The following is a 25,345-nucleotide window of genomic DNA, read 5'->3' on the forward strand; positions in this document are numbered from 1 at the left end:
TGGTAGAGGTAGACAATGAAATTAATTGGCACATAAATCCTGTTTTCCACAGGTTTTGTAACTTCTGTTGTTTATATAGCAATTTATCTTATTTGCTGTTAAGGCAATTAGTATTAGAAACAGTTTTTGCTCTAGCACGAAGCTGTTCATTTAATGAACCAGAATTAATAAAACATGATTAAAATGCTGTCTGATTTACCTTTTTTAGCAAAACTTGCTGAAGAATGAGCAAAATCAGGAAGAAATGGTCCTTCACTTCCTTCTGGATCTCTCTAGTCAGTGTGGTGTCTCATTTCCCTGCACTCCAAGTGGGACATCTTTTGAGTTAACATCTTCTCTTCATACCATTGAGGATGATTCATCTATGAATGTGAAATCTCTTTGGGATGATGTGAGATTGCATCTTCGACAATTTTTAGTAAATAGACTTCAAAGTCAAGAAGAAACAAATGCTACTGCTTCGCAACAACAAATGGAGTTTAAAACTCAGTGCATACAGCAACTTTTGTTTCTTTATCCTGAATCAGAAGTCTTAACAAAATATCAAAATATGCAGAATAAGCTGGTTAGCAATCTACTACAGAATTGTATTTTGTCTAGTTGTGGTGAAACAAATTTTGATAAGGTGGTTCATGGTTACCAAAGTTCCATACCCACATTGTGCACAATGATAAAAGAGGATTTGTATATACTAAGTGGAACTATTGATCCTTCTTCATCATTGAAGTTTATTAATGAAACTTATCTGGATACCATCACAGAAGAAATGACAGTTCTTCTTGAAAGACTTTGTGAGCTGCAGTTCAAAGAAAATGCTCTACATATAGTTAAAGCAAACAAGATTTCAAAGAAGCGTAGAGGAACAGTTCACGCTGTGGGTTAGTAGTTTTATTTTATGTTCTTTAATTATGTTACCTTTTTTTTCCCCAATATACTTTATTATTTTCTAGGGAGAGAGAGACTTGAAAATATTAATTACAGCTTTATGTTTTAACCATGCTTCTGCAGTCAAATTCTGGCCTATGTCAGAATTGTGATGAAAAAGGTTTTAAAGTATGAGAAAGTAACTTATGTAACTTACAAAAACCCCATTATAATTCATTGGATAACACTGTCATGTCATACTATTTTATTTTTTAGCCTAACTTATTCCAACTGCTGAAATATATAATTGAATAACAACTATTTACTCCAGGTTTAAATATACGCAAACTCCTCAGTCTTTTACCCCTACTTATTTCAAATTGTCAGACACGTAATGGAGATTATTTGGAAAACTGTCCAATAATGTGTCCATGAAACAGACACAGATTCATACATCAGGGCTAACCCAAAAGATTACTATGCAGATTTTAATTCTAAAACAAACAAATATTTATGCTTTCTAATTGTATGAAAGTACAGTAAGTTGAAGTTAATACCACCTGGTAACTTCTCCTTGTTCCAAGGAATAAAAAGCAGGAAAGGAATCTGTTACTGATGTAGTATGTTTTGTACTTTTTTTTTTTTTTTCAGTTTGTAAATCTGATGTGCTAATTTCCAAGGGGAAGAATCAGCACTTTAGAAAAAATCGTACAAAATGGAAACTTTCATAACATAATCGCGTGATTGTATGTAATTGCTTTTTCAATGCAGAGTTTTGATCACTCTTCTGTGCAGAAGCTGTTTGTTTAAAGCATAGCTTTCCATAAAGGTGATTTGCAGACAGAAAATACTAAAAGCTTAGAATCACATGAAAAATATAGAAACAGAAGATCTTTGGGTTGTACAACATACAAAAAGGATAAATGAGGTGATGATTTGTCAGGTTGATGCAGAAGAAAATTGCACTCTTGTGAGTTTTAAAATCATCATATGTGTTAGTGTAAGTCAAATAGAAATTATAGTGGAAGAAATGCAGAGTTAATTTTTCAACAAGAGATGAAATATGGAGGAGTATGTGGAACATGTGAAGGACAAGGTAAGGAAAAAAGCATGCAGACATATAAGTTGAAAGGACAAGAATTTCACCGTAAAGTTGACAAATTAGTGGGATGGAGTGTAGTGTCAGAATACTGTTGAAGTATGGAATAAATAAGAAGAAATGTATTTTTGAATTACATAGCGAGATGGGAGTCAATGAAAGAACTCACTGACAAAAAAAAAATAAAAAAGACCTATTGGGAATGGGAATTCTGTAAGTAAATTTTAATTTCAGTCTCAAAAGACCTCTCAAAGACGGGTAAGTTCAGGTATCTACATTTTACATGTAAAACATGGAGTTTAAAGTGACACTAAGGGTGTGTCTAAAACACCCACACATTAACTCCTTCTGTATTACAAGAAGGAAAAGTCCTTCAAATCTATTAATACAGTACTTTATCTGCTTATTTTTTTTTTTGCCAAAAGATGTGCTTTGGCATATTGCTGTGCCAGCACATCTGTCAGTACAGATTTCCATTGCACATTTCTTTTGTATATTCATAAAAGCAGAGGAAGGTGAAAATATAGTAAATCTTAGGAACATGCTTACAACTTTAAAATATTTTCTGCAATTAATTTGAATTAAAAAACCCTCAGTGTTTCATAGGTATTAGAGCAGATTTTAATTTTTATTGAAAATGCAGTAAATGTCAGATTTGCACGTGCAAAAGCTGTCCTCTTAGCACCCATAGGGTGTGTTTTGAAGTGCTGTTCATTAATATTTAATACTCAGAGTTACTTTCTTCAGGGCCTGTTGTGCTCATGTCTTCATATTATTTTACTTCAAGAAGTTTCCATGGGAGACAGGCATAGATTTGCCTACAGTCTTACTAGTTTTCTGCAGAATCGGACTGCTCTAGATGATCTATGGCTATAGACTGCAGGCAGCCAAACTATAAGGCACCAGTAGTGAAGTCAGCAGGCTAGAGCAAAATAGGGAGTTGGAGTTATGTAGGTTTGGGTATGGTTTGTTTTTTTCATTTTATGGACATGTCATAGCCTATTATTAATCAACTAAGGCAAAAAATTTTCTTTGTATCATTGCTAATACAATTATTATTGAATAGTTTATTCTATATGAGCTCATATGTGAAGAGTCTTTTCTGGAAAGAGATTATGTGTTTGAATATCCTATTTTTATACCATGCTACTTCAGAAAAGGGCATTTTTTCCTTTAGAATTATGGTGTTCACAAGGCAGTTCACACTGAAATAAGTCTTTGGGGAAAAAAAAATTCTACAGACTAACTGTTTTAGGAGTTTTGTAATGGTAGACAAGTTCTTAATGTCAAGTAGCTTTTCCTGCTTGGAAGTCATATTAAATTCTGATACCTTTTCTACCCTCACAGAAATGAGAGTGGAAGTCTGTATTTTTTAGTAGTTCAAGTTAAAAGACAGCTTTAATAGATTGCCTTGACAGTGATATCCAGTTTTACCAAGTATGAAAAAAACCTCATGCTGTAGTATGGAGGGACAGAGAAAAAGAAAGGAGGTTTTTTTCTTAGCTGATAGACAGTTATACCAATGTGTTTCTTATTTTTTGATTAGAGGTCTCTGCCCTCTGGGAACCACCAAACCAGCACATTTCAGAACAGCAAAATAATTTAATCTAGTGCATTCAATTGGGACTGTTATCCCAGAGGTGATAAAAAGGCTTGTGTTTGCTCAGTCCACCCTCAGGGTAATGTGGTTTTTGGTTGATTGTTTTTTGTTGTGGTTTTTTTTCGTTAAGACTTGCTGTAATGAGTCTTACTATGTAGCAGAGAACAAAAATAACAGAAAGTAATGAAACAGTACCAGAACCTCGGAAAACTTTGTATACATTTTGTTGGGAAAATGCAAGTAGTCTATAAAAAGCTTTAACAGAGTTGTGAATCTTTAAAATATTTCATATATAACAATCTATTTGTGAAGTAAGGAAATGATGGGGGTTTCTTCATATTGCATTAGAACAGTTATTTGTCAAGTACTGTAAAAAGATTGTATGCATTTATCAGGACTGAGGAAAAGCATGGTTTGGGAGAGAAGCTGTCAAAATGGCATGTGAAAACAGGCAAATTTTTTGGAATTTGGCATCTTCAATTGCCAACTATACTGGAGGCAGGTGTTTTTATGTTGTAACTTGCTCCTGTTCCCTGTTATATCTGCGACTCTTATTACCTTTAACATTGCACGATTCAGCCATAAGTATTTGAGCTAAATTATTGTAGGAGGTTTTTATATAACATGAATTATAATTTCTATATATATTCTCAGCACATAATCAGTGTTTCCAACGTACTAAACTAATTTTCAAGGAACGTTTCTCAACACCCCCTAAAAATATTTTTGAGCTTTTAGGGGATTTTGTTGTTTCAGACTTCCTATCATTTTAATCATATGTCTTTCAGAAGTTTATGTAATGTTACGGTATTTAAAAATACACTAAAAACATCTGTTAGCATATTTAGCATGGAAAGAATCACAGTTGGTTTTCAGCTTATCTCTTATGGTTTTTTGCTTTAATTTCCAATGTGATATTTCTTAGACATTATTTGCAGTAAGTCTATTAAATGTGTATTGTACTTTTACATTTTGAACCTTTTTTGTGCTCCTCTGTTTACCAAAATGTTAAGCTAGTTTAATCAGGTATTACTAACCTATCTTAATTCTTCATCTGTTAGATGAAGAAACAGCTACTCTTACAAGTGATAAGACATCTGCTAAAGAAACTTGAACCCTATGAAATTATGCACAATTTATGTGGAAGGTTTTCTTTTGTTTATTTACATAATTTTATATATAAACAGAGAGTGTAAATACATATGTAGACTACTTAGCTCTTTTTTAAATTATTTTTAATTTCCTGTGGTTAAAACTAAGAAGAGATTAGAGCTCTGAGTTTCGTCTTTTCTGACATATTCAAAATCATTGGCTTAATATTTTCACAAACTTTCCAGAGATGCTTAAACATTTAAAATCCCAAATGAAACTTGGTTTTGAAATCTGAGGCAATACAGAGTGTGCTCTTAAATATCACTAGTTCATTATTTTTAAGGAAATATTATTGCAAAGTAGAGGTATATTTTTAGCTACGATGTCATTAAACCACCTTCAGAGATATATTTTAATATTCATATTTTACACTTTTACTGCAGTATATCATCCTGTTACTTATGTGTCCAGCAGGCCTCCTTTCTCTTTTCCTATTCCAGAATATAACCAACTTCCTTTGTATTCTAAAGATATATTCAAATGCAAACTGTAATTTAAATTATGATATTATAAATTTATTATCTTTAACTATTCCTGAGTGCCTACAGAAAATACTGTGGTTGTGGAACCTAATATGAATATGGCGTATATCTAAACTTCAGTAAAGCCTTTGACACTGTCTCCCATAACATGCTCCTGGAAAAGCTGCAGCCCACGGCTTGGACAGGGGCACTCTGTATTGGGTTAAGAACTGGCTGGAGGGCCGGGCCCAGAGAGTGCTGGTGAACGGGGCTGCATCCAGCTGGTGATCAATCACTAGTGTTGTCCCCCAGGGTTCAATGTTGGGCCCAGTTCTGTTTAATATCTTTATTGACGATTTAGATGAGGGGATTGAGTCCATCATTAGCAAGTTTGCTAATGATGGAAGGCAGGAGGGCTTGGCAGAGGGACCTGGATAGGCTGGAGAGTTGGACTGACTCCAATGGGATGAGGTTCAACACAACCCCCTGCAGCGCTACAGGCTGGGCACAGAGTGACTGGAGAGCAGCCAAATGGAAAGGGACCTGGGGGTGCTGATTGACAGGAGGTTGAACATGAGCCAGCAGTGTGCCCAGGTGGCCAAGAAGGCCAATGGCATCCTGGCCTGGATCAGGAACAGTGTGGCCAGCAGGACCAGGGAAGTGATTTTCCCCCTGTACTCAGCGCTGGTGAGGCCACACCTGGAGTGCTGTGTCCAGTTCTGGGCCCCTCAGTTCAGGAAGGATATTGAGGTGCTGGAGCAGGTCCAGAGAAGAGCAACCAGGCTGGTGAAGGGACTTGAGCACAAGTGGTATGAGGGGAGGCTGAGGGAGCTGGAGTTGTTTAGTCTGGAGAAGATGAGGCTCAGGGGTGACCTCATCATTCTCTACAGCTCCCTGAGAGGAGGCTGTAGCCAGGTGGGGGTCGGTCTCTTCTCCCAGGCAATTAGCAGTAGGAGAAGAGGGCGCAGGCTTAAGCTCTGCCAGGGGAGGTTTAGGTTGGATATTAGAAGTTCTTTTCCAAGAGAGTGATCAGGCATTGGAATGGGCTGCCCAGAGAGGTGGTGGATTCACCATCCCTGGAGGTTTTTAACATGTGGCACTGAGTGCCATGATCTAGTAATCACAGTGGGGTTGGATCAAGGGTTGGACTTGATGATCTCAGAGGTCTCTTCCAACCCAGTTAATTCTATGATTCTATGATTTGATTGAAGGACTCAGTGTTGTTTAGCTGCATTTGTGCAGTGGAGTTGAAAGCAAGAAGAGAAACAGATTTTGGAGTAATGTGCTGTAATGAAGACAACTTTGGGATGTTAAATTTAAGTACTTGGTTAGCAAGATCAGCTCATTTAACCTTACATATTCCTAGCAGTTTGTTGAGCTAACTTGAAATGCAAGTTTTAGGTTTTGCATATTGGGCTGCTTTTAACACCATTAGGAAATTGAACTTTAAATAAGCCACTCTCCTTCCCCTACCATTTTCCGGTAAGGGAGGGACAAAAAAGGAGAGATTATTGGTTAGATAATAATTCATTAAAAGCATACAGCAGTGGAATAAGACACAGACAATAACAACAGCAATATTAATAACAAAAGTATACAAAAAAGAGAAGGTGTTTTATCCACAGAACAGTGCTACCAGGAACGAAACAAACATGGTTTCCCCAGACAAGGGCAATATGGTGACCATTCCTGCTCTCAGCACCATGTGGTGTTAAAAAACAAAGGCAATATGACAGGGAAGCTCCCACAGCTAATGTGTCCTCCCCCTCACCCGAAAACAAAGGAAAAGGACAACCACCCAGAAGCTGGCTTGTCTGAGTAGTGGTTGCTCAGCCTCTCCACAGGTACCTGCACTGCCATTTCTAATGCTTCACTGTGCCATAGGTCAATCCCGCAGGCCACTGCTGCTTTTTTTTCCTACCACTTAGCTACACTGCTTCCAGCTTGGTTTGGCTTGGTTTGGCAGGGCACCCTTCCTCTCATTTCAATGAGCTCAACCAGTTGGGGTTGGCCCCTGCTGCTGGTGTGTTCCTTGCTGGCAGCTTCCCCACTGGCATCATTGATAGTGGCGACACTACAGTCGATTGTGGTTTTGCCGCTGTCACTTTCAGCACCAAAGGTCCATAGCTGTGCTCTGGAGAAAATGGAAGGGGGCACCAGCAGAGTGGTCCTGAGTCCAAAGGGTTTGATGCCGACACCTTCTCAGACGGCAACAAAATGGCCAACTTCTGGTAAGGGCACCTGGTGTTTTCCTGCTGAAACCATGCCCCGCAACGATGAGGTGGGTGTATAAAATAACTTGGTCACAGCCACATCATGCTAAACTCCACCCCTCTCTCTGTAACCAGGACACGTATTTAACTTATATTTGATTTCTCCACTATATTCATGTACATATGGCTTTATTTCCCCTAGTTTATAATTTCCTCCCTTTGAAATACAGAACTTCAGTTTCAGACTTGCTTTTATCCTTCCATTTTATTTAAATTCAGATGGTTTGTGATCTCTTAAACCATCATTATGGCCTACAACCAGTCTTCTATGATATTCATCTTATCTGTCAAAAATATGCTTACAGTAATGTTGATACCTTCTGGTTTAGTGACCGTGTGCTGAAAAAACCTGGTTATTCATGTCTGGAAATAATTAGGACTCAATAATTTCAATATCATTTTCCTCCCATTAATATCTGGAAATTAAAGAGTTCCAAGTTTGGATTCATGTCATTAATACATGTATTTTTGCACCTTTTTTGATACTTCTGTACAGATTACAAATTATGGCAGATAATTTACAATATTTATGTTTTAGTTACAATTGGTTTTCCATCATGTTTTCTCATTTCAAAAGTCCACTGTTGAAATCTGGTTTTTTAGAAGCATGAGAATGAAGGGAAAAAGTGTCTCAGTCACTTAACTTACTACTGGTCTATCCTGGAAAGTCCTGTTGTATCTTCCTGAAATGCTGGTAAGGCATACTATTATAAAGTTGACCATGGATGGATTATCAGTGATAATATCCAGTATCACTTCCTGCTTCTGCAGATCAAATTAATTCTATTGTCCAGGTCCTTGGATTAGTACAAGCAAGTTTTCAGTTATTTATATCTATAATGTGTGGTTAAGGACCAAATGTTTAGAAATACAAAATTTTAAAATTTAACTATGGAAACTATTTGAAATGTGGGGTTTTTTTAATTAATTTGAACTTTAAAGTGTTTCAAGACCCACATAAATATTTTAGTGACTTTTAGACATTATAAAGACAAAAATATTTCCAGCATGGAATTCCAGCTATCCTCTTTCAGTTGGAAGCCATTCCTGCTTGTTCTGTCACTCAATGGCCTTGTCAAAAGTGCCTCTCCAACTTTCCTGTAGCCCCTTAAGTACTGGAACAGGCCCTAAGGTCTCCACAGAGCTTTCTCTTCTCCTTGCTTATAACCCCAACTCTCCCAGCCTGTCTTCATACATGGTGATCTATGGCACAATCTTCCCCATATCTTACATAGGTGGAGTGAAAAACTGTGGTTTCCATCCATGAAAAATGAGAGAGTATCAGGTATCAAGTAAAACTATAGCACTTTTCTGTTGTGTGTATATAAACTTCACAGAAAACATGAGGACAAAAGCAAAAATTATATGGTTATTACATTGGGATTGAGTAAAAATGCAGATATAATCACCACAGATTGCTAATTTTTTTTATGAGCCAATCAACATTGAGATATTCAATAGATTTAATTGTTACTGATTTCAAATAATGGAGCAAATAGTGTTAGTGGGAATTTATAGTAAGAAGTTAGAATTGAAAACCAGTGGACATACAGATACGATGCAGATTTCTGAAATTGTCTTTGTTCCTTGGGAAGCCTATAAAACTTTGACAGCCATAGCAAGATCTTACTCAGGGGAACCAGAATAAACATCCTTGAATATAATATAGGAAATAATGTGTTTTATAGCTTGTTTGTCACATATTATTTCTTATCCTTGCAAATATTGTATTTGATTTTTCTACACAATTCTATTAAACAGAAATATCTTTAGTACTGAGAAGAAAATAAAACCATCTGTTTGAACATGCGTAGTTGAAGTTTTAATAAAAAAGAGATACTCTTTTAAAGGCCATATGAACACAATATCCTAGGACCACAAATGTGTTTCTAGTGGGAGAATGACATTTTCTTGAAGATTATAAAAGCATTAAGCTTGTTACTTTTTAAGCATATAGTAGGGGGTAAGATAACAGTATCTCAGTTACTGAAATGTCAGTGGAACTGACAGAATTTCAAAGCTGCTACTGTGCCTTCCATCTTTTCAGAGCAGTTGCTTCAAATTGCTTATTAAGCCCATAATATGAAGATGACCAGCGATATCTCATTATTGATTTTTTGTCATATTAAAAATATGCCTATTCTGCAATTTTATTATCTAGTTTACTTAATAAAATAGATAAACACTAACTTTAGTTTTGAAATAATTTAAATATTTTTAAACATTAATTTTTTTAGTATATTTTGGTTTATGTTTCTTAAACTGTTGCGTTCTAATGATATTTTTCCATTTTATCTTTTCCAACCAGAATTCGAATCTGTTTTCAGAATTCTGTAGAGGTTGAAAGAGGCCTAATTTCATTCTTGGTTTGTTGGTTTGGGTTTTTTTCTTTCAAAATGTCCACAATTAGCAAACACCAACTAATTATCTTCCTTTGTGCTTTCACAGCATACCTGCATTTTCTTCCGCAACATGAAAAAAGCCTTTAACTCACTATGCTCTCTAATTGTTCCACTCTGCTCCCAAGTTTAAAAGATGAAACTGATTGACTCTCTAGTCTGATACTTGGAGAGTGGTCAGGTTCATTTTGAGATTTATGTACTGTAGTTTTCTGTTTAATAATAAAAAGTGACACAATCTTAGAGAGAATTATGATAGTAGTCTCTCTTTTACTTCAGAACATGGGCCTTTGTGAAGACGAGTGTGTAGAACTACAGTAGATAAGAGAATACTTCAAAAATGTCTTTAAAAGAGTCTCCTGCAGTATTGATTCAAAGAAAGTTGTTACAAGAGCTTTCAATATGTGCATCTGCCATCATTTAATCACAAGTTTGTTAGTGGTCTTGACTGATTTTTGTCATGACTGAGAACCTCTTCTGTCACAAAATTGTGTGGTAAAAATTCAAAATTAGTCACAATAGTTTTTTTGGAAAAAAAGTGGGAAAATTGGTGGGGGTCATATCCACAAGATGGATGTTACATGGTAAATTAGAATATGAATGTTCTTTTCACTGTGGCTTAGGCTTAGAATTTTTTAAACCCCCTCATCTTCAATCAATGGGCTGCTGTATCTACTGAGTTTTTGAAAAGCAAAGCTTTCAATCATTTTATAGTACTTTTCACTACATTTACTTAATAAAGTAAGGCAATGAGGATATTCCTGTCTGTCTAATGTTGAGAGAAATAAGTGTGGTTATAACCCAGTCCCAGTGCCCATAAATGTTGGGGACTGTCTGAAATTAGGTCAGTTACTGGTCTCAGACTTTCAAGAAGAGCTTTGTTTTCCTCAGTAGATTCAGGCACTGATCATCCTCTGGCTAAGAATCTGCACTGATTTTTTGATCATGTGCTAGAAAAGTCCAGCACTTTCTGTGCCATTATTAGGTGTTCTGTCACACACATACTAGCAGCTCATCTATAAAGAGGTATTTTAATTCTGTAGTCTCAGCTCAGTGATTGGGAACTTTGGTCTGTGCTGACAGATGTGATTAATCCTTCTTTTGTATATTAGTCTGTCTACAAAATATTTGTTAAAAGATTATGAATTTCCAAATATTTCTCTAGAAGTTTTTAAATGGCAGTGTCTGCCCTTTTTTCTGTATGCCTAGATTTATTTTTGATGTTTATATTCCTTGTAAAAGTAATTATTAGAACTCTGTGGTGACTTAGTCTAACTAGGGTTTTTAAATATAAAGAGGTAGGAAGCAGAAATATGAATATTGACTCCAGCTTTGTAAGTAGTGTTTTTGTTTTGGTTTGGTTTGGTTTTTTTCTCTTATTAGAACAGAGTTGAACAGGCTCTCTTGTATCTTAGAAATTCCAAGGTGTGAAAGAAACAAAAGTAACATAGGCACTTTAATCTATTATTTAAAGAAATACACAATATCGTACATAGACTACACAAAGGAATGATGAACACTTGGTAGAAATTCCTGATTGGTTGAAAGTTCCTAGCAATCTAATTTGAATAGGGTGATGTAATGAACCAATCTGTGAGAGATGCCACAATTCCTCTGTGAGTGTAGATACAGAAGGATAGTAATTAAGCTAGGAGACATTTTTATATTTGCAAACATTAAAGAAATTTAAATCAGATTAAAATAAATATGTTAATTATTGTGTTTTCAAATAAAAATTAGAATTGTCTTTTATCAGCCAAGTATTTTTAAATGGTTCACAGAGAAATACAGGCAAGTCCTCTCAAAGTTACAGTTCATGAGAAAGTTTGACAGACCTGGCAGTGCTTAATTTCTCTTTCAGCTGAGGAAGACTGAGGAAGATCAATTTTTAGAGTTCTTCAAAGACTCCTGTTTCAATATAGGTCTATTTACAGTTTGCTGCAGGCTTTCAGTGTACTCTATTCAAACACTATTTTGGTGTTTTCTGTGTGTGAGTGTGAAGATTTCAGGAAATGCAGTGACTCCCTCAGCCCACAGTGTGGACAAGAAAAATAAAAAAATTGCATTTGTAACCAGTTTACGTCATTGGTAAGGCCAGAATATGGTTTCAGTTCTATTGAGAAATGTTACCAAAAGTAGCATTTTGTTATAGGTTAGTTCTTGCAGTTTTCCAGAGAACTGTTTGCTTATAGTTGCTACTTCAGAACAACTTGCCAATTTCAGAATATTACCTAAAAAACCACCTATAACTGCTATAAGCAACTGCAAATATAGTCTTTCTATAAGTTTTAAAATAATTTTAATTAAAGGGAAGTTTAAAGAATGTCTTCTATTTCAATATTATGATATTTATTAGAAAATTATTGGATACCAACCGCTAAATTCCTTAAATGGACCCACAATTAATTAATTTTAATTTGGGCACTCATTGGTTTGTTTACACTTGAATTGTTTAAAATCTCATTGTCTATCAGGAATTGCATAATCAGAATGTCTTGTAATTTATTAGAGGATAGGTGTGTTTTTGATAATTAAGGAGCAGGTTGAGTCTCTGGTTTCAGGGCAAACTGAGATAGGTATCTGTGTATAAAGTAATTTTATTAAACATGATTACAGGCCACTTCATCCTCAGAGCACTTGAGGAAGTCTGTAATTTCTTCATCAGAGTTGTAGCTGTATGCTCTCTTGGAGTCAGATGGGTGAGATGATGTGCTTGAGATTACAACATGAATTTGATGTCGGAGTGTGATTAGATGTTCTCCAGCCTGTGTTTCTAGCACTGGTCTATCCTTTCTTTCGTCAGTTGATCAGTGAACATGATTTGCAAGTAAGTGTTTAATTTTGGCAAACCAATACACATAACTTTAACAGAGGACCTTAGCATTTCATAGCAAACATCTAGCAACCTGACATGGAATCAACCTTCGCTATAAGGTGGAAACTGATGTCATTTTATGGAGCAAATTTGATTAAAATTTTATGTATAGTGAATCTCTTTCAAAAGATTAACGTAGTCTTTCACTGACTTGTAGTCTTGTTTAATAGCTGGCAGTGACATACCTCTTTCTATGACAGACTTACTCTCTTGATTAAATATATGCAAATTTATACATGCTTATCATGTTTATACTTAAGTTGAGATCCCTTACTTCACTGCTTTATCAGATTATGCTGGAACTCCTGGGTTTCACTGGAACAGTGAGCTGCAAAGCAAGACAGGTGTTAAAAAAACCTTAAGCACTGGGGTAACAGTTTGCATCCATGTGGTTTCCTTTGCTGCACTAATAGTTCTTTCTGAGTCTGTCAGTTTCAATCAGCAGAGAGCACATGTGATCAGTATACAGTATATCTGATAAACTTGTCAATGCCTTTTAAAAGCAGGATTCCCCAGCCTATTCTATTCAATTCTACTCCCTCCTTTCCTTTTTCATCATTTCAAGTAGAATCTTGATAAGACAGAGATATGTCGCAGGCAGCTGTGTATAGCTAGCTCAGGCTACAACTAATTTGTGCAGAAAAAAATTAAATCAGGAGGTAAATTATTTCATGATTGCTCATTCCCAATAGAGTTGGGCATCATTCTGAGGAAAATATCAAATAATTGGTTTCAGGCCATGTCAGACACATGCAATTCCCTTCTCTAATGGCTATGTGAGGTAGCAGTAGGCCTCAGGGGTCACCAAAGAACTGAAAATAGCTTAGTGCCAGGCGCAGCAACAGAGAGACAGAGCACATAGGAAATGAAGGGGCAGTAAATGCAATCTATAGGGGAAATGTGCTTACTTGGAATTTAATGTATCGGCTTAGAATCTGGCAGTAAGCCAAGCAACAATTGTTTACATTTCTGTCAGCATCTGCATCTGTTCTGCATTGTAAATGACTCTTATCTTTCATTCAGTAAGTGATGGAATCAATAACAACTGTTAAGGGATTTCCTTTCTTTTTTTTTTTTTTTCAAATTTCATAAAAAATTCATGCTACAGTGTAGCCTTCTATTAATAAGAAACATACATTAACAGGGTCAAAGATATTTGTTTAGGAACATTTTGTAGCTTCTTGGGTTTGTAGTAATTGTATCTGTGTGACTTGAATGTATCTTGTAACCTATCCAAATTAAAATGTTAAAAAATGCTAGCATGCAGTAATGAAGATGATTTTTTACAATTATCTTAAGTACTGTGTATAGAAAACTGCTGGCACTGTTTGTAATGATTTAGTTCTGTGTAATACCATGTATTACATCTGTTTTGCTGAAATACTAAGTTGCTTGCTTCTTACAGTATGAGGAAATTAGTGATAGTATCCGACCATACTAATTATTTAAACCTAGCGGTTGCATTAAATAAGGTACACCAACATGCAGTTTGAGAAAACTGTGAGCAGATGTCCATAGAAACTGAAGATATCATTACTAAATACAAACAAAAGAATAGTACAGCTTACATAGAAGCTCTGTTTAGGAGATAGTGTGCAGACTAATGCAGTCTTAAGTGCAAAATTGTTACAATAGTTATAGTGTCACTTAAAAGTTAATATCATTGAGAGCTGAGGAACACATTATTGTTAATGGAATTTATGTACGTAACTCCCTGTGCACTGCTTTGAAAATTTACCCCTTGAAATACCCCTATACAAAGTGATTATCAGCAGCTGTGTTTTTGTTGCTTTATTAGGCTATTTCTTTTCATTTTAGGAATGTGATAGTTCCATTTATTATGTGTGCAGTCTGTAGTTAGATTTTAAGTTTAATATTGAACTTTTTATGTTTTATTTTCTTCCTCATATAGCTTTATTGGATGAAATCCCTGACATTGCCTTCTTGTGTCCTTTGTAGAACAATATTGTAGATCTATCTTATTTGAAATTGAACCTTATAAATGGGGCAGGGGAATGATATTTAATGTATTGGGAAGGTAATTTATAGTATAATTGATTTAAAGGGTTTTAGACCCTTAGTTCCTGCTGAGGAAGAAATCCCCACTGTAATCACTGAAGAAAACAGTCATCAGGTTGCTTTCCAAGGATTCCATCATGACTCTCAGAAGCAGTTTAACTGTGTGGCTCTGTACAGTGAGTAGTAAAGGCTAATTAATCTGAGAGCAGTGCTGTCATGGTGTAGCTATTCTTGAACATTCATATCCAGCTCAGCTCTGTTGCAGGGATTTCTGCATCACACTTTACTGTGTCACATGCTTGGATGACTTGAAATAATCGGAATTAGCCATTCAGTTTTTGAGATGTTGTGAATTCAAAATTGTTTAAAATATTTAAGGTGCCATGCTCATTAAAAAAAAAAAAAAAAAAAAAAAGTTACATTAAACTTATGGCACTCATTCATACACATTTTCTAGTGCCTTTTGAGATCTTAAATGCCTCCAGGCTACAACCAAGGAAGTTAGAACACTTTTTTAATGGTTTTAGAAGCTAGGGCTTTGAGGAAAGTATCACTTGAAACTTGCTATAAAATCGCAAGTTAGCAGGTATACACAGTCATCTAGATCTAGTTCAGCCTATTTTCTTGTGTTTCTTCATTTTTACAGGTGACGGAAGATCTCTAAAAGTGGTAAGATAAAGTCGGATACCTGTACTGGGTATCTGACTCCTAAGTACTTAGGAGAAGCTCAGGTACTATGATCAAGTGCTTATAGAACGTGTGTCTTTTCACTCTGTGTTGCTTGAAAAATGCTTTAATTAACTTACGAGTTGTCTTAGAATTCATATGGACACCTCTGAACTTCATCACTGTCTAAGTGAAATTCTTTAATACCATCTTTTTAATTCCTAAGATCTCTGAAGTGGTCATATTGGTTTTCAGAAAATAACTTTATATGCAAATATAGAAAAACTGAGATTCGGTGTTTAAGACATAGGCTATCCAGACTGAATTTCACCTTGCTGTTTGAATGACATGCTAATTTTTTGTTAGAATAATACTTAGTAGAACTCAACAGCATGTGCTTTAGATCTTAGGAAAATTTCTTCAGCTTCAATCTGTTCTGCTAAAATGAAAGGCCAAACATAAAAATGAATGCCTTTAGTTTCTCTAATGCTGTATGACTGCATCGGCTGCTTTGGCACCAGCACACAAACGAATTGATAGATATTCAATATTAGTTTTACTTGGGCTACCTTCTTCTATAAGAAAAGCTTTCTAAGAGTAACATCATTTGGGATGACTTCTGCTGCCTCTCATTTCATCGTTGTGGTAGCAAATCAGTGTGTCTGAAGAAATTAAATGTCCTTTAGGTCCCCTTTGTCTCTCTGTGACATTAGGATTATCTCAAATGTAGAGTTGTTAATTGCGTGAAAGTTTTGAGCTTATTCCTTTGCTTCCTTCCAGTTTTGTGTAGTGACTCATGAAGATTTTTTTTTACTTGCTACAAATAAATGCAAGGTACATTCAAGTTAATTCAAGTAACTTTTTTGTCTTTACCACTTCTTCTCCCTCCTACCCCCTAGAAAGGGGGGTCTATTTAGCAGAAATCTCAAGTGCTTTCTTTTCTTTCCTGTTAGCAAAATAATTGTGCTGTCCTTGGTCAAGCAGAAAGACAGTTTTCCAAAAATTACTTGTTGCTCTACTGTTTTAGTCTGAAAACTGCAATTCCTTAAGGGCTATGCAAGAAAAGCCCTCCATGCACTAGTGGGCCTTAATGGCCCTGAGCAGCCTCTTCAGAGGCCTACACTGCAGCATACCTCGTTGTACTGACTTAGGCTGTATCTGTGGGCAGATTCAGCCTCCAGAGCAAATCATCAGTATAAGGAATGGTTTCATACAGCAGTATTTTTGTGATTCTTGTTCTGTAGAAGTGGAAGCCTGACCCTGTGTTCAGAAGCTCAGAACCTTTTTTTACTCCTCTGTGTTTGTTTAGGTCCCAATTTCACCTCTGTTTAAAGAAGGTTTTCAAAATTGGCCCATTGGCACATAGACAAAGGTTGTATGGTCCACTTTACCTCTCTGTAGCCTCTGTATCTGCCTTTCTGTTTCTTTTCAGAAATTCTTCTCACAAGGTAGTTCTTTAACAGGAGGTCAGCATGTTGTTGGGAGACACTATGGAGGTTCTGTTGATGTTTGCCAGTACCCAAAGATCCTGCTGCAGCTATTTTCTTGTACAAGGACTACGTGAATTGAAGTCAGACATGCAGAAAAAAATCAAATTTAGACGAATGATAGCAAACTGCAAGTGGTTCAGAAAGGAAGTTGGTTTATATCATGCAACTTTCTCTCATGGCTAGGCTTCGCGAACGAAGATTTGAGAAGGGCTCTACCCATGCTTGCTACAAGCGCGCTGATGGCTAAAAAGGCCAATGCGAGATAGACAAGTCCGGTTGCAGAAGGCACAGCAGAAAGACTCCCCAGGTGATACAGACAAGACGCGATTCTCTCTGCGTTGTCTTTTCTCCTCGAGAGTGATCCTGCGTGTGTTCTCAAAAGCAGCAGCAGCGTTATAGATGGTGTGTCTCCAGGCCTCCCGATTGGAGGCCAGGGTAGACCAATGGTGATGATCAATATGGCCAAGGCTGAGGGATTGTTTCAGGCAGTCCTTGGATCTCCTCTTCGGGGCTCCTCTCTTGCGGCAGCCAGTGGCAAGTTCCCCATAGAGCACGATCTTAGGGAGGCGGTAGTCCTGCATCCTGGAGACGTGCCCTGCCCAGCGCAGCTGTGTTCTCAGCAGCATGGCCTCAATGCTCGTGACTGCTGCCTGTTCAAGGACAGACGTGTTGGTCACACAGTCAGTCCAGTGGATGTTTAGGATTGTACGGAGGCAGCGCTGATGGAAGCATTCTAAGAGACGCAAGTGGTGCCGGTAAATGACCCATGATTCGGACCCATACAAAAGAGTAGACAGTACAACAGCTCTGTAAACGCTGATCTTTGTACTTTTCTTCAGGTGTTTGTTTTGCCACACTCTTTTATGGAGTTTGCCGAAAGCTCTGTATGCCTTTGCTAACCTGTTGTCTATTTCTGCATCAATCTTACCATCTGAGGAGATGATGCTACCCAGGTAACTAAACTGCTGGACTGATTTGAGTTCTGTTTCACCTATGGTGATATGGGGATGATGGGAGACTTCCTATGGTGACGCACTTTCTGAGCCGTTTCCAATAGCCAATGGTGTGAAGCAAGGCTGCGATCTTGCACCAACTTTATTCAGTCTTCTTCAGCATGATGCTCCAAAGGGCCACGGCAGACCTCGATGATGAAAACGGTGTCTACATTCGATATCGTACGGACGGGAGCCTGTTCAACCTAAGGCGACTGAAGGCCCACACTAAGACCTTAAATTATCTTATCCGTGAGCTGCTTTACGCTGATGATGCCGCCCTCGTCGCCCACACAGAAGTAGCTCTGCAGCGTTTAACATCCTGCTTTGCAGAGGCTGCTGAGCTGTTTGGACTGGAAGTCAGCTTGAAGAAGACTTTCTCTATGCTCCTTTCTATTCTACAAGTAGACTGGAATGCCACTGCTTAACTGATTCGTGGCTGGGTGAGATAAGCTTCATGTGCTTTCAGTCACCCTGTGTGCAGTCCTCTGTGTATTGAATAGGGCGCTAATGACAACTTCAGACTGTTTTCATCACAGAGGGCTACTTCTCTTGCCATGCAGTGTCACCTGAGTAAATGGGTTAATTAGTTCTCTGACCTAACACCATTAGTCATGAGCCATTTCATAACTTTTTCAGAGTAACCATATTCCACTCTGTGAATATGGCTGATTTTCCTCCTAACAGGTTGATGGCACTAAGGTTTGATTGAACATATATCACAGTCAGTCCCCATGTATAGTTCACATCTGTCCACGTGGAGACATGTTCTCTTCATGACAATTTCCTGCAAGGTTTACAAACCTGTTTTGAGATTTTCTCCATTTTATAGCATTGTCTGCTTAGCTCCTGGCTGTTACACAGTTTGTAAAAGTTTCTATCCTGTAAGTTGTCCAATCAGAACAATGTCAGAAAAGAAGTGCCTTTTCCTCTGCTGAAAAATGGATTATGATATGCTTGTTCAAGCAGCCTGGTCAGTGGTCTTCAAAGTTAAATGCTGCCATCATTATTTCAAACCTAACAGTCTGGACATATACAAGACCTTTCAGTTAAACGTTGGATACCTAGGTGTGTGCACGCTATTTGATCATGAAGCACTGAATAAATGAGTTGTCAGTTCTGAGAAACAATAAAACTGAAATGTACTTTGAATGATTATTGAAAGTAAGTTTTTACTTTTTTCTGATTTTAATAATATATTCTAAAAATAGTATTACTGTGGTATACCTCTGTCTTCTAGATCCACTTCCTTTCAGTCTAATATCATTTGTGGCAATCAAACAATTGGAAGGTTTCTGTGTTCCTCAAGAGAGGAGGCAAGAGCATCACAAGGTTTTCAAATTATAGGAGACAGAATTAATGTTTCATTCATTTTTATGATATGTTTTGTGTTCTTACATCACAGACTCATGCAGTCATTTCATGTCAGTTAAAATCAGATTATATTCTCTAGTTTTCAGGAAAGCAGTCAAGAGCTCTGAATAGCAGAATGTGGTTTTTTGTAAGTTTGGGACTTAAAATAAGAAATCCAGCAATAAAGATATTATTTACTTGTTACTCAGAGATAAAAGGCACTAACAGAGGCAATTATGCATAACTCTTTTCCCATTCTTTGAAATGCAAGGGACTAGCATGAATACATCTGTTTGGAATTTCGAGGAAATTCAGATGTGGATGCAAAACCCGCATTTTAATCTCTAAGGCTGCAAAACTGGAATAGTAAATTAGGGAATTAGTATTCAGAGCTCAGCTCTGCTTCTTAGATCTATGTCTATTTAAAAGTGATTTGTGAATGCTTAAAAAAATATCTAGAAACTTGGAGGAAAAAGGACGGTACAGAGTATTTCAAATTTGCAAAGGTAAGAGAGATTTGACACATGAAAATACATCTCAATCAATTTCTATTTGTTTTCGTCTTTCAGAGCTTCCCTTTCAAACTACTCTGGCTCTCGCTCTGACACTTTCTAGATAAACCGTTCTACTGATGTTACATCTGCAACAGAACTGCATAGGAATGTGGTATCAGCTTGCCACAATTTGCACAGAAGTGCAAATCTGTTGCATTTAAAGAAATTATAAAATTAGAATACTTAAACCCGAGTGGTTAGGTAATACTGAATTGGAAACATCTCACAGTCGTTTATAGTCTGACTGCTCAAATCAGAGTTCCCTGGTTGATGTGACATGATTATATGTTATGATTACATGTGTTAACCTTTCAAAATAAAATGTTCAGTTTCTTCTTTTAAATACCAAATGCTTATAGTTATAATACTTGCTGATATTTGCTCACTGACAGTCTCACTTGTTTTCAAACCCCACATATTTAAAGTTGTGGAGTGTTAGATTGATGTTTCTTTTCACTCAAATGTCATATTCATCAACTGTATTGTGCTAGCAGATTGTTAAACAGACAAGGTGACTTGCAGAGTGACAACTGATGTGATGTCCCAAACCATTAGAATACAGTAATGAAGTGTTTTTTTCCTTTTTGGCTTTTACAACACAGTGGGTTTTCTGTAAAATACAGGTGAGGAAGTTTGAGTAGATCCACTGCTTGGAAAAATACCCTAGTTAATGAATAACAAAACTTGGAATTCAGTTGTAACTTCCAAGATAATTAAGAAATGCTGAAGACATAGGAAGAACTAATGTAACAGTATTTTATAATGAGAAAAAGATACATTATCCTATAATAAAAATGAAATTATGTGATATATTATACTGTCTTAAATAATCACTTTGCAGGATCATTTTTTAAGCTATAATAAATGTTATTTTATTATTTTACTTGAACAGCCTCCCAAGAATACCACAAAAAAGGAAGGAACTTCTGCTTAACATTGTATCAACTCAAATGTCTTTCTCAACTTATCAAACTCTTCTTATTAATGGAGGAAAAAATTGAAGAGCTCTCTGCAGAAATTCTGTTACTGCCTTCATTTATGGAGCGGAATAAGAATGTTCAAGGTAATGAATCAAATAATTTATTGATTTACTTTGTGCAAAATATAATTTTATATGATTTTCAACACTACCTAAATTATGTCATCATATTTTGAAAATATGTTTGTTAACATATCTGCTGAAAAAGTCTTTGCAATATGCAGATTTATATTTGAGCACAATGACTTGAGGAAAAGAACTCATAGCTTTGTGTAAAGATGTGATGTACTGAATGTAGATAATGAATCATAATGAAAGACTATCAAACACTATAACATGATATCTCCTATTGAATTATCTGTAAAATCCTGTGCTTCCTATAGGACACAACAACATATGGAGTTGTTTCTGAACTTATCCTTGAAAGATGCCTTTTTCAAGAGAGAAAAGCATGGACTTGAACATCAGTTTAGTTGATTTTAGTATACATGCAACTAAATATTTAAGGATATAGTCCTGATTTAACCTGTAGTTCTCACAAACACTATTATGTTCTAGGTTTACTAACATGCTTATCCCACTGGCTTCAGTGAGTGTTTTATAGAGGTAGGCTCTACATCAGTGAAATGATCAAGCCTCAAGTTTGCATTTGCTATAGATTCCAAGTTCACTCTCTTTTTCATTTAATTTTATTCAGGAGAACTTGATATCATGAAAATGCAGGTGAATAACACCTTTCAGGTCATAGTAGGCTCATAAATGTTCTTCTACTCTTCTGCTTCTGCCAGTAGAAAAAACTCCAAGTCACCAGAGACCAAGTGGTTTCAAGAGCTTTGATTTTATTGCAGGAAAAGATCAGACCGGAAATGAGTCCAGGCTGCTCAGGGAGAGAGGATAGGTGGAGTCAAATATTTACTCTCTGCATAGTCAAGCTGCAAGCGGAGGAGAAGGGTGTTTTGGGAATGTAGTCTGAGAATACTTAATTGATGAAAATAAAAATATTAAATAAGAAGAGTTCAGAGGCACACATTTTGTAGAATGATTCTGCATCTCTAATCCTGACATTCTGAAATAAAGAAATACAGCTTAATCTGTGTACTATACATCAAAGCTCTAATAAAATTTGCATTCAAGTTCCATTTTTGCTATTGGTTTCAATGTATTTCTGCCTCCTTTAATCTCTCAGTTTTAGTAATTCTCAAGAAATGTTAAGCTGTTATACATTACAATTTATGTTTTATGGCCTTGATCCTACAAAGAGGTGTTAGAGTAAACTTCGCATGTTTTGGAGTCCTTATGTGAGGGACATGGTATACATTCAGTAAGGGTGATTATAAGTCTTTTTATTAGTATATTTTGTGATAAAGTGTAAAGAAATTGAAAAACTCTTGAGTGGGAAATTTATTTGACATTTAAATAACTACACTCTAAGACATGATCTCCAGTAATTCAGAGAACTTAAAGATTTCAACATTAATAAGAAATATTTTACTTTCCAGGAAGTGTATTTAGGACCTTATCCTGCAGGCATTTTTCCAAGCTTAATTGCATTCAGAACTGTTTCTTTAAAGTGTGTTAAGCCTCCTTCTTTGAGGAATATTCTTTAAGGGTAATTCTGCCTATGACAAGTTGGTTCTTAATTGGTACCTCTACTTAATAAAATCTGAATGGAAAATATTATTAAATCTTATTGGGGGAGGGAGTCTTTGGGTAGAAGGTCCATTCTATAAAGGAAACATAAAATTACTTTTACCCTGAAAAACAATTGAAGGTAAATATTTTGCAGGTGCTTCTAATGAAGTCTTCAGACATAGCTTTTGTTTTTAGTGTTGCTGATCAGGTGGTTCTATTCACAGAACTTTGCTAAATTTTATGTTTACAGGTAGTATGTGAATAGAAGACACGTCCAGAGAAATTTTTAATAAGATGCCTGAGTAGAAGAAGGGTTTATTTGTGTTATTTTCACTTCATATTGTCAGAAATCTCAGTTGTAGTGATGAAATGAAAAATTATTTAATGTGGGAGAATGAGAGCTATATTTCCAGTAGTTACAGGTTCTGTTAAGTACTAAAAGGGATTTAAGACTTTCTCTGTTAATGTCCTTTATTAGACTGATAATCTTATTTTTGTCACTGATGAAGACTGAGTTTTGATAAGAAGGATGGATTAGAATCCTTATTTTATTTTCATCAGAACACATTATAATATATGACTAGGAAATATAATCACCATCTTCTGTACTTATTTAGAAGCCTTATTATTAGAAATCTTGTTTAATTTAACAAAATCTAGAGTGTAGATATGTCCAAACCAGCTTTAAATTAACTGAAGTACCAGTGTCAAGTTTACAGTGCAGCACAGACTTCAGAACCAGCCTAAGAAGCAGAGCAAATTAACCCAGATGCAACCATGCGCTGCTGGTGCTAGACAGTTATCTGTACTCTCAGTGGGTTAAAGCTAGGTTGGGTGTATCCAGTCTACGCCTCAGTCACTGCAGTGAGGGATATCTGAAGTGTCAGTCCTCTGCAAGTAGTACTGCTGGCAAATTAGGGGAAACTGGCCAATTCATAAAAGGTAGGCTAATGTCCAAGTGAACTAAAGTTTCCCTAGACATCACATAGATTGGAACTTTGCACCTGCTTTCTTTTCTTTTTGGTTGGTTTTAGTATTCAGAGGAGTCTTTTTGTCTATGTAACTCACGCAGAAATTGAACAAAAATAGTGTGTTTTTTTCATGTGCTTGTGTCAAGTGTTGCATTTATGTCTATAGCTGTTTCATTGGCAGTTTTAATTGGGTTTTTTTGCTTTATATCCCATAGTACTTCAATCTTGATATTTAGAACATGTGTCAAGTTCCATCAGAAACAAAGTAGTTCTTTGGATGGTTCCTCTTTTTAAATTTTTTTTTTGTCCCAAAGATGGCATCTGAGTTTTATCTAAACTAGACAGTTTCTTGGCCCTCATTTTTCCCTAAACCCAGCAATGACAAAGAGCAATGGCTGCATAAATTGGATGTAAGAAGAACACTTAGGGTTTATCACAGAAGAATCAAAGATTTCATATCTTCTGACAGATTGTTTGTACTCTTAGGGGGTCTTAAGAGGGGTCAAATGGCTTCTAAGAGTTGCTTAGCTAGATGGTTAAGGGATTGTATTAGGGAGGCGTATGTAGTTAAGGGTAAAGAGACTCCCAGGGTTTGTAAAGCTCATTACACTAGGACTATAGCTGCTTCTTGGGCGGAGAGGTCGAAGGCTTCCACATTGGAAATTTGCAAGGTGGCCACCTGGGCTTCTCTTCATACTTTTTCATTGCATTATCGCTTGGATGTAGTCTCTTCTGCAGATTCTGCTTTTGGTAGGAGGTTGCTTGTGAACCAAAAAAAGAACAGTGAAGAAAAGAAAGACATGTAGTTCAGAGTTCTAGCTGGCAACAAGACAAGTTTCTTTGCAGTGTGCACAATGGAATCCTATGAAGACCAATTTAGGCGGTTGAAAATAGATATTAGAGGGAAGTACTGCCTACCAGTGTTCTCTGATGGTAACCCCATGGCAGACAATAGCACCAAAGGAAGCAGTGAACCAGAGTGAACTCTGTAGGGAGATGGATGTAGAGAGTTTTTTTAGGTGATACGGATAGGTCTCTGAGTTCAGTTTGAGAGTTCTGTATCTGGCATCTTCTGGAATATATTCAGAATCCTCATTTTCACAAATTGTTTTTCAGAGATTGCAAAAAAATTCTTTGAATTGCATTTTCTACTCTTCTTTTCACTGTTCTCCATCCAATTCTTCCTGATTTTATTTTTTTGACTTGTCTTTACTAGAGCTATCTTGGCTTGTATCCCTCAACGAGCAGTATGTACATGCCAAGTTTTGAGCTTGATTTCAAATTGCATTTGCATTATTTAAGCACAGTTTTAAAGAAATGTAGTGTAAACACGCATTTTATTTACTGCCAGTGTATTGTTCAAGTTATGCCTTAAATCATACAAAAGGAGAAAATAATGAAAAGTTCTTGGACAAACAAATGATGATATCATTTTGCTCCATCCCTGAACTTTAGCTTGGCATCTGGACAAGACTGCTACTCTGCCTTTCAGAGGAAAGGTATCTGTATTTTTCTAACATTTATTCTTGGTGTTGCATAACTTTGTTCCTCTACAAGCACTAGATTTCATAAAATTAAAGAACTAACCACCGTCTGTTTTTTCTTGACTAGACATTTAACCCTTTCTTCTGCAGGTACCTTGTCATGCCTACTGTGATGAGATAGTCAACTTCTCTATTTACGTTCAATTGAATTCCTGAGTTGTTCTGACATACCTAGTACTTGCAGCATCACAGGGGTTGTTCTCTTTGAGGTAATCTGGAACATGTTCAGCTTCAGACAAGGGCTAAGAAGGAGATTTTAGTTTAGAATCCTGCCAAATTGCATTCTCTTCCTATCTTTAAGGTAGATTTGTCTTTCCTCTGGGTTTTCAGAACGTCTTGTTGAGACTTTTAAAAAATCTGAATTACTAATGTACTTTCATCTATCTCACTTTTTTTCCATTCCAGTCCGAAAGGTGAACTTT

General features: G+C 36.3%; 1 protein-coding gene across 5 annotated transcripts in view; it reads left to right on the forward strand.

Annotated features, from left to right (window-relative positions):
- Window positions 1-25,345, forward strand: part of KIAA0825 (KIAA0825 ortholog) — a 246,955-nt gene that overhangs the window by 58,099 nt on the left and 163,511 nt on the right. For 4 of the 5 annotated variants that reach the window (XM_050329299.1, XM_050329300.1, XM_050329297.1 and 1 more), the window contains 2 exons: window positions 209-878; window positions 20,690-20,860. In XM_050329299.1, the coding sequence (XP_050185256.1) occupies window positions 209-878; window positions 20,690-20,860 (841 nt within the window). Of the gene's footprint in view, window positions 1-208; window positions 884-20,689; window positions 20,861-25,345 lie in introns of those variants that run through there. The other variant, XM_050329302.1, reaches the window with a different exon arrangement.

Source organism: Myiozetetes cayanensis, unplaced genomic scaffold (assembly GCF_022539395.1).
Source record: "Myiozetetes cayanensis isolate MyiCay16 unplaced genomic scaffold, myiCay2020 scf4, whole genome shotgun sequence".
Taxonomy (NCBI): Eukaryota; Metazoa; Chordata; class Aves; order Passeriformes; family Tyrannidae; genus Myiozetetes; species Myiozetetes cayanensis.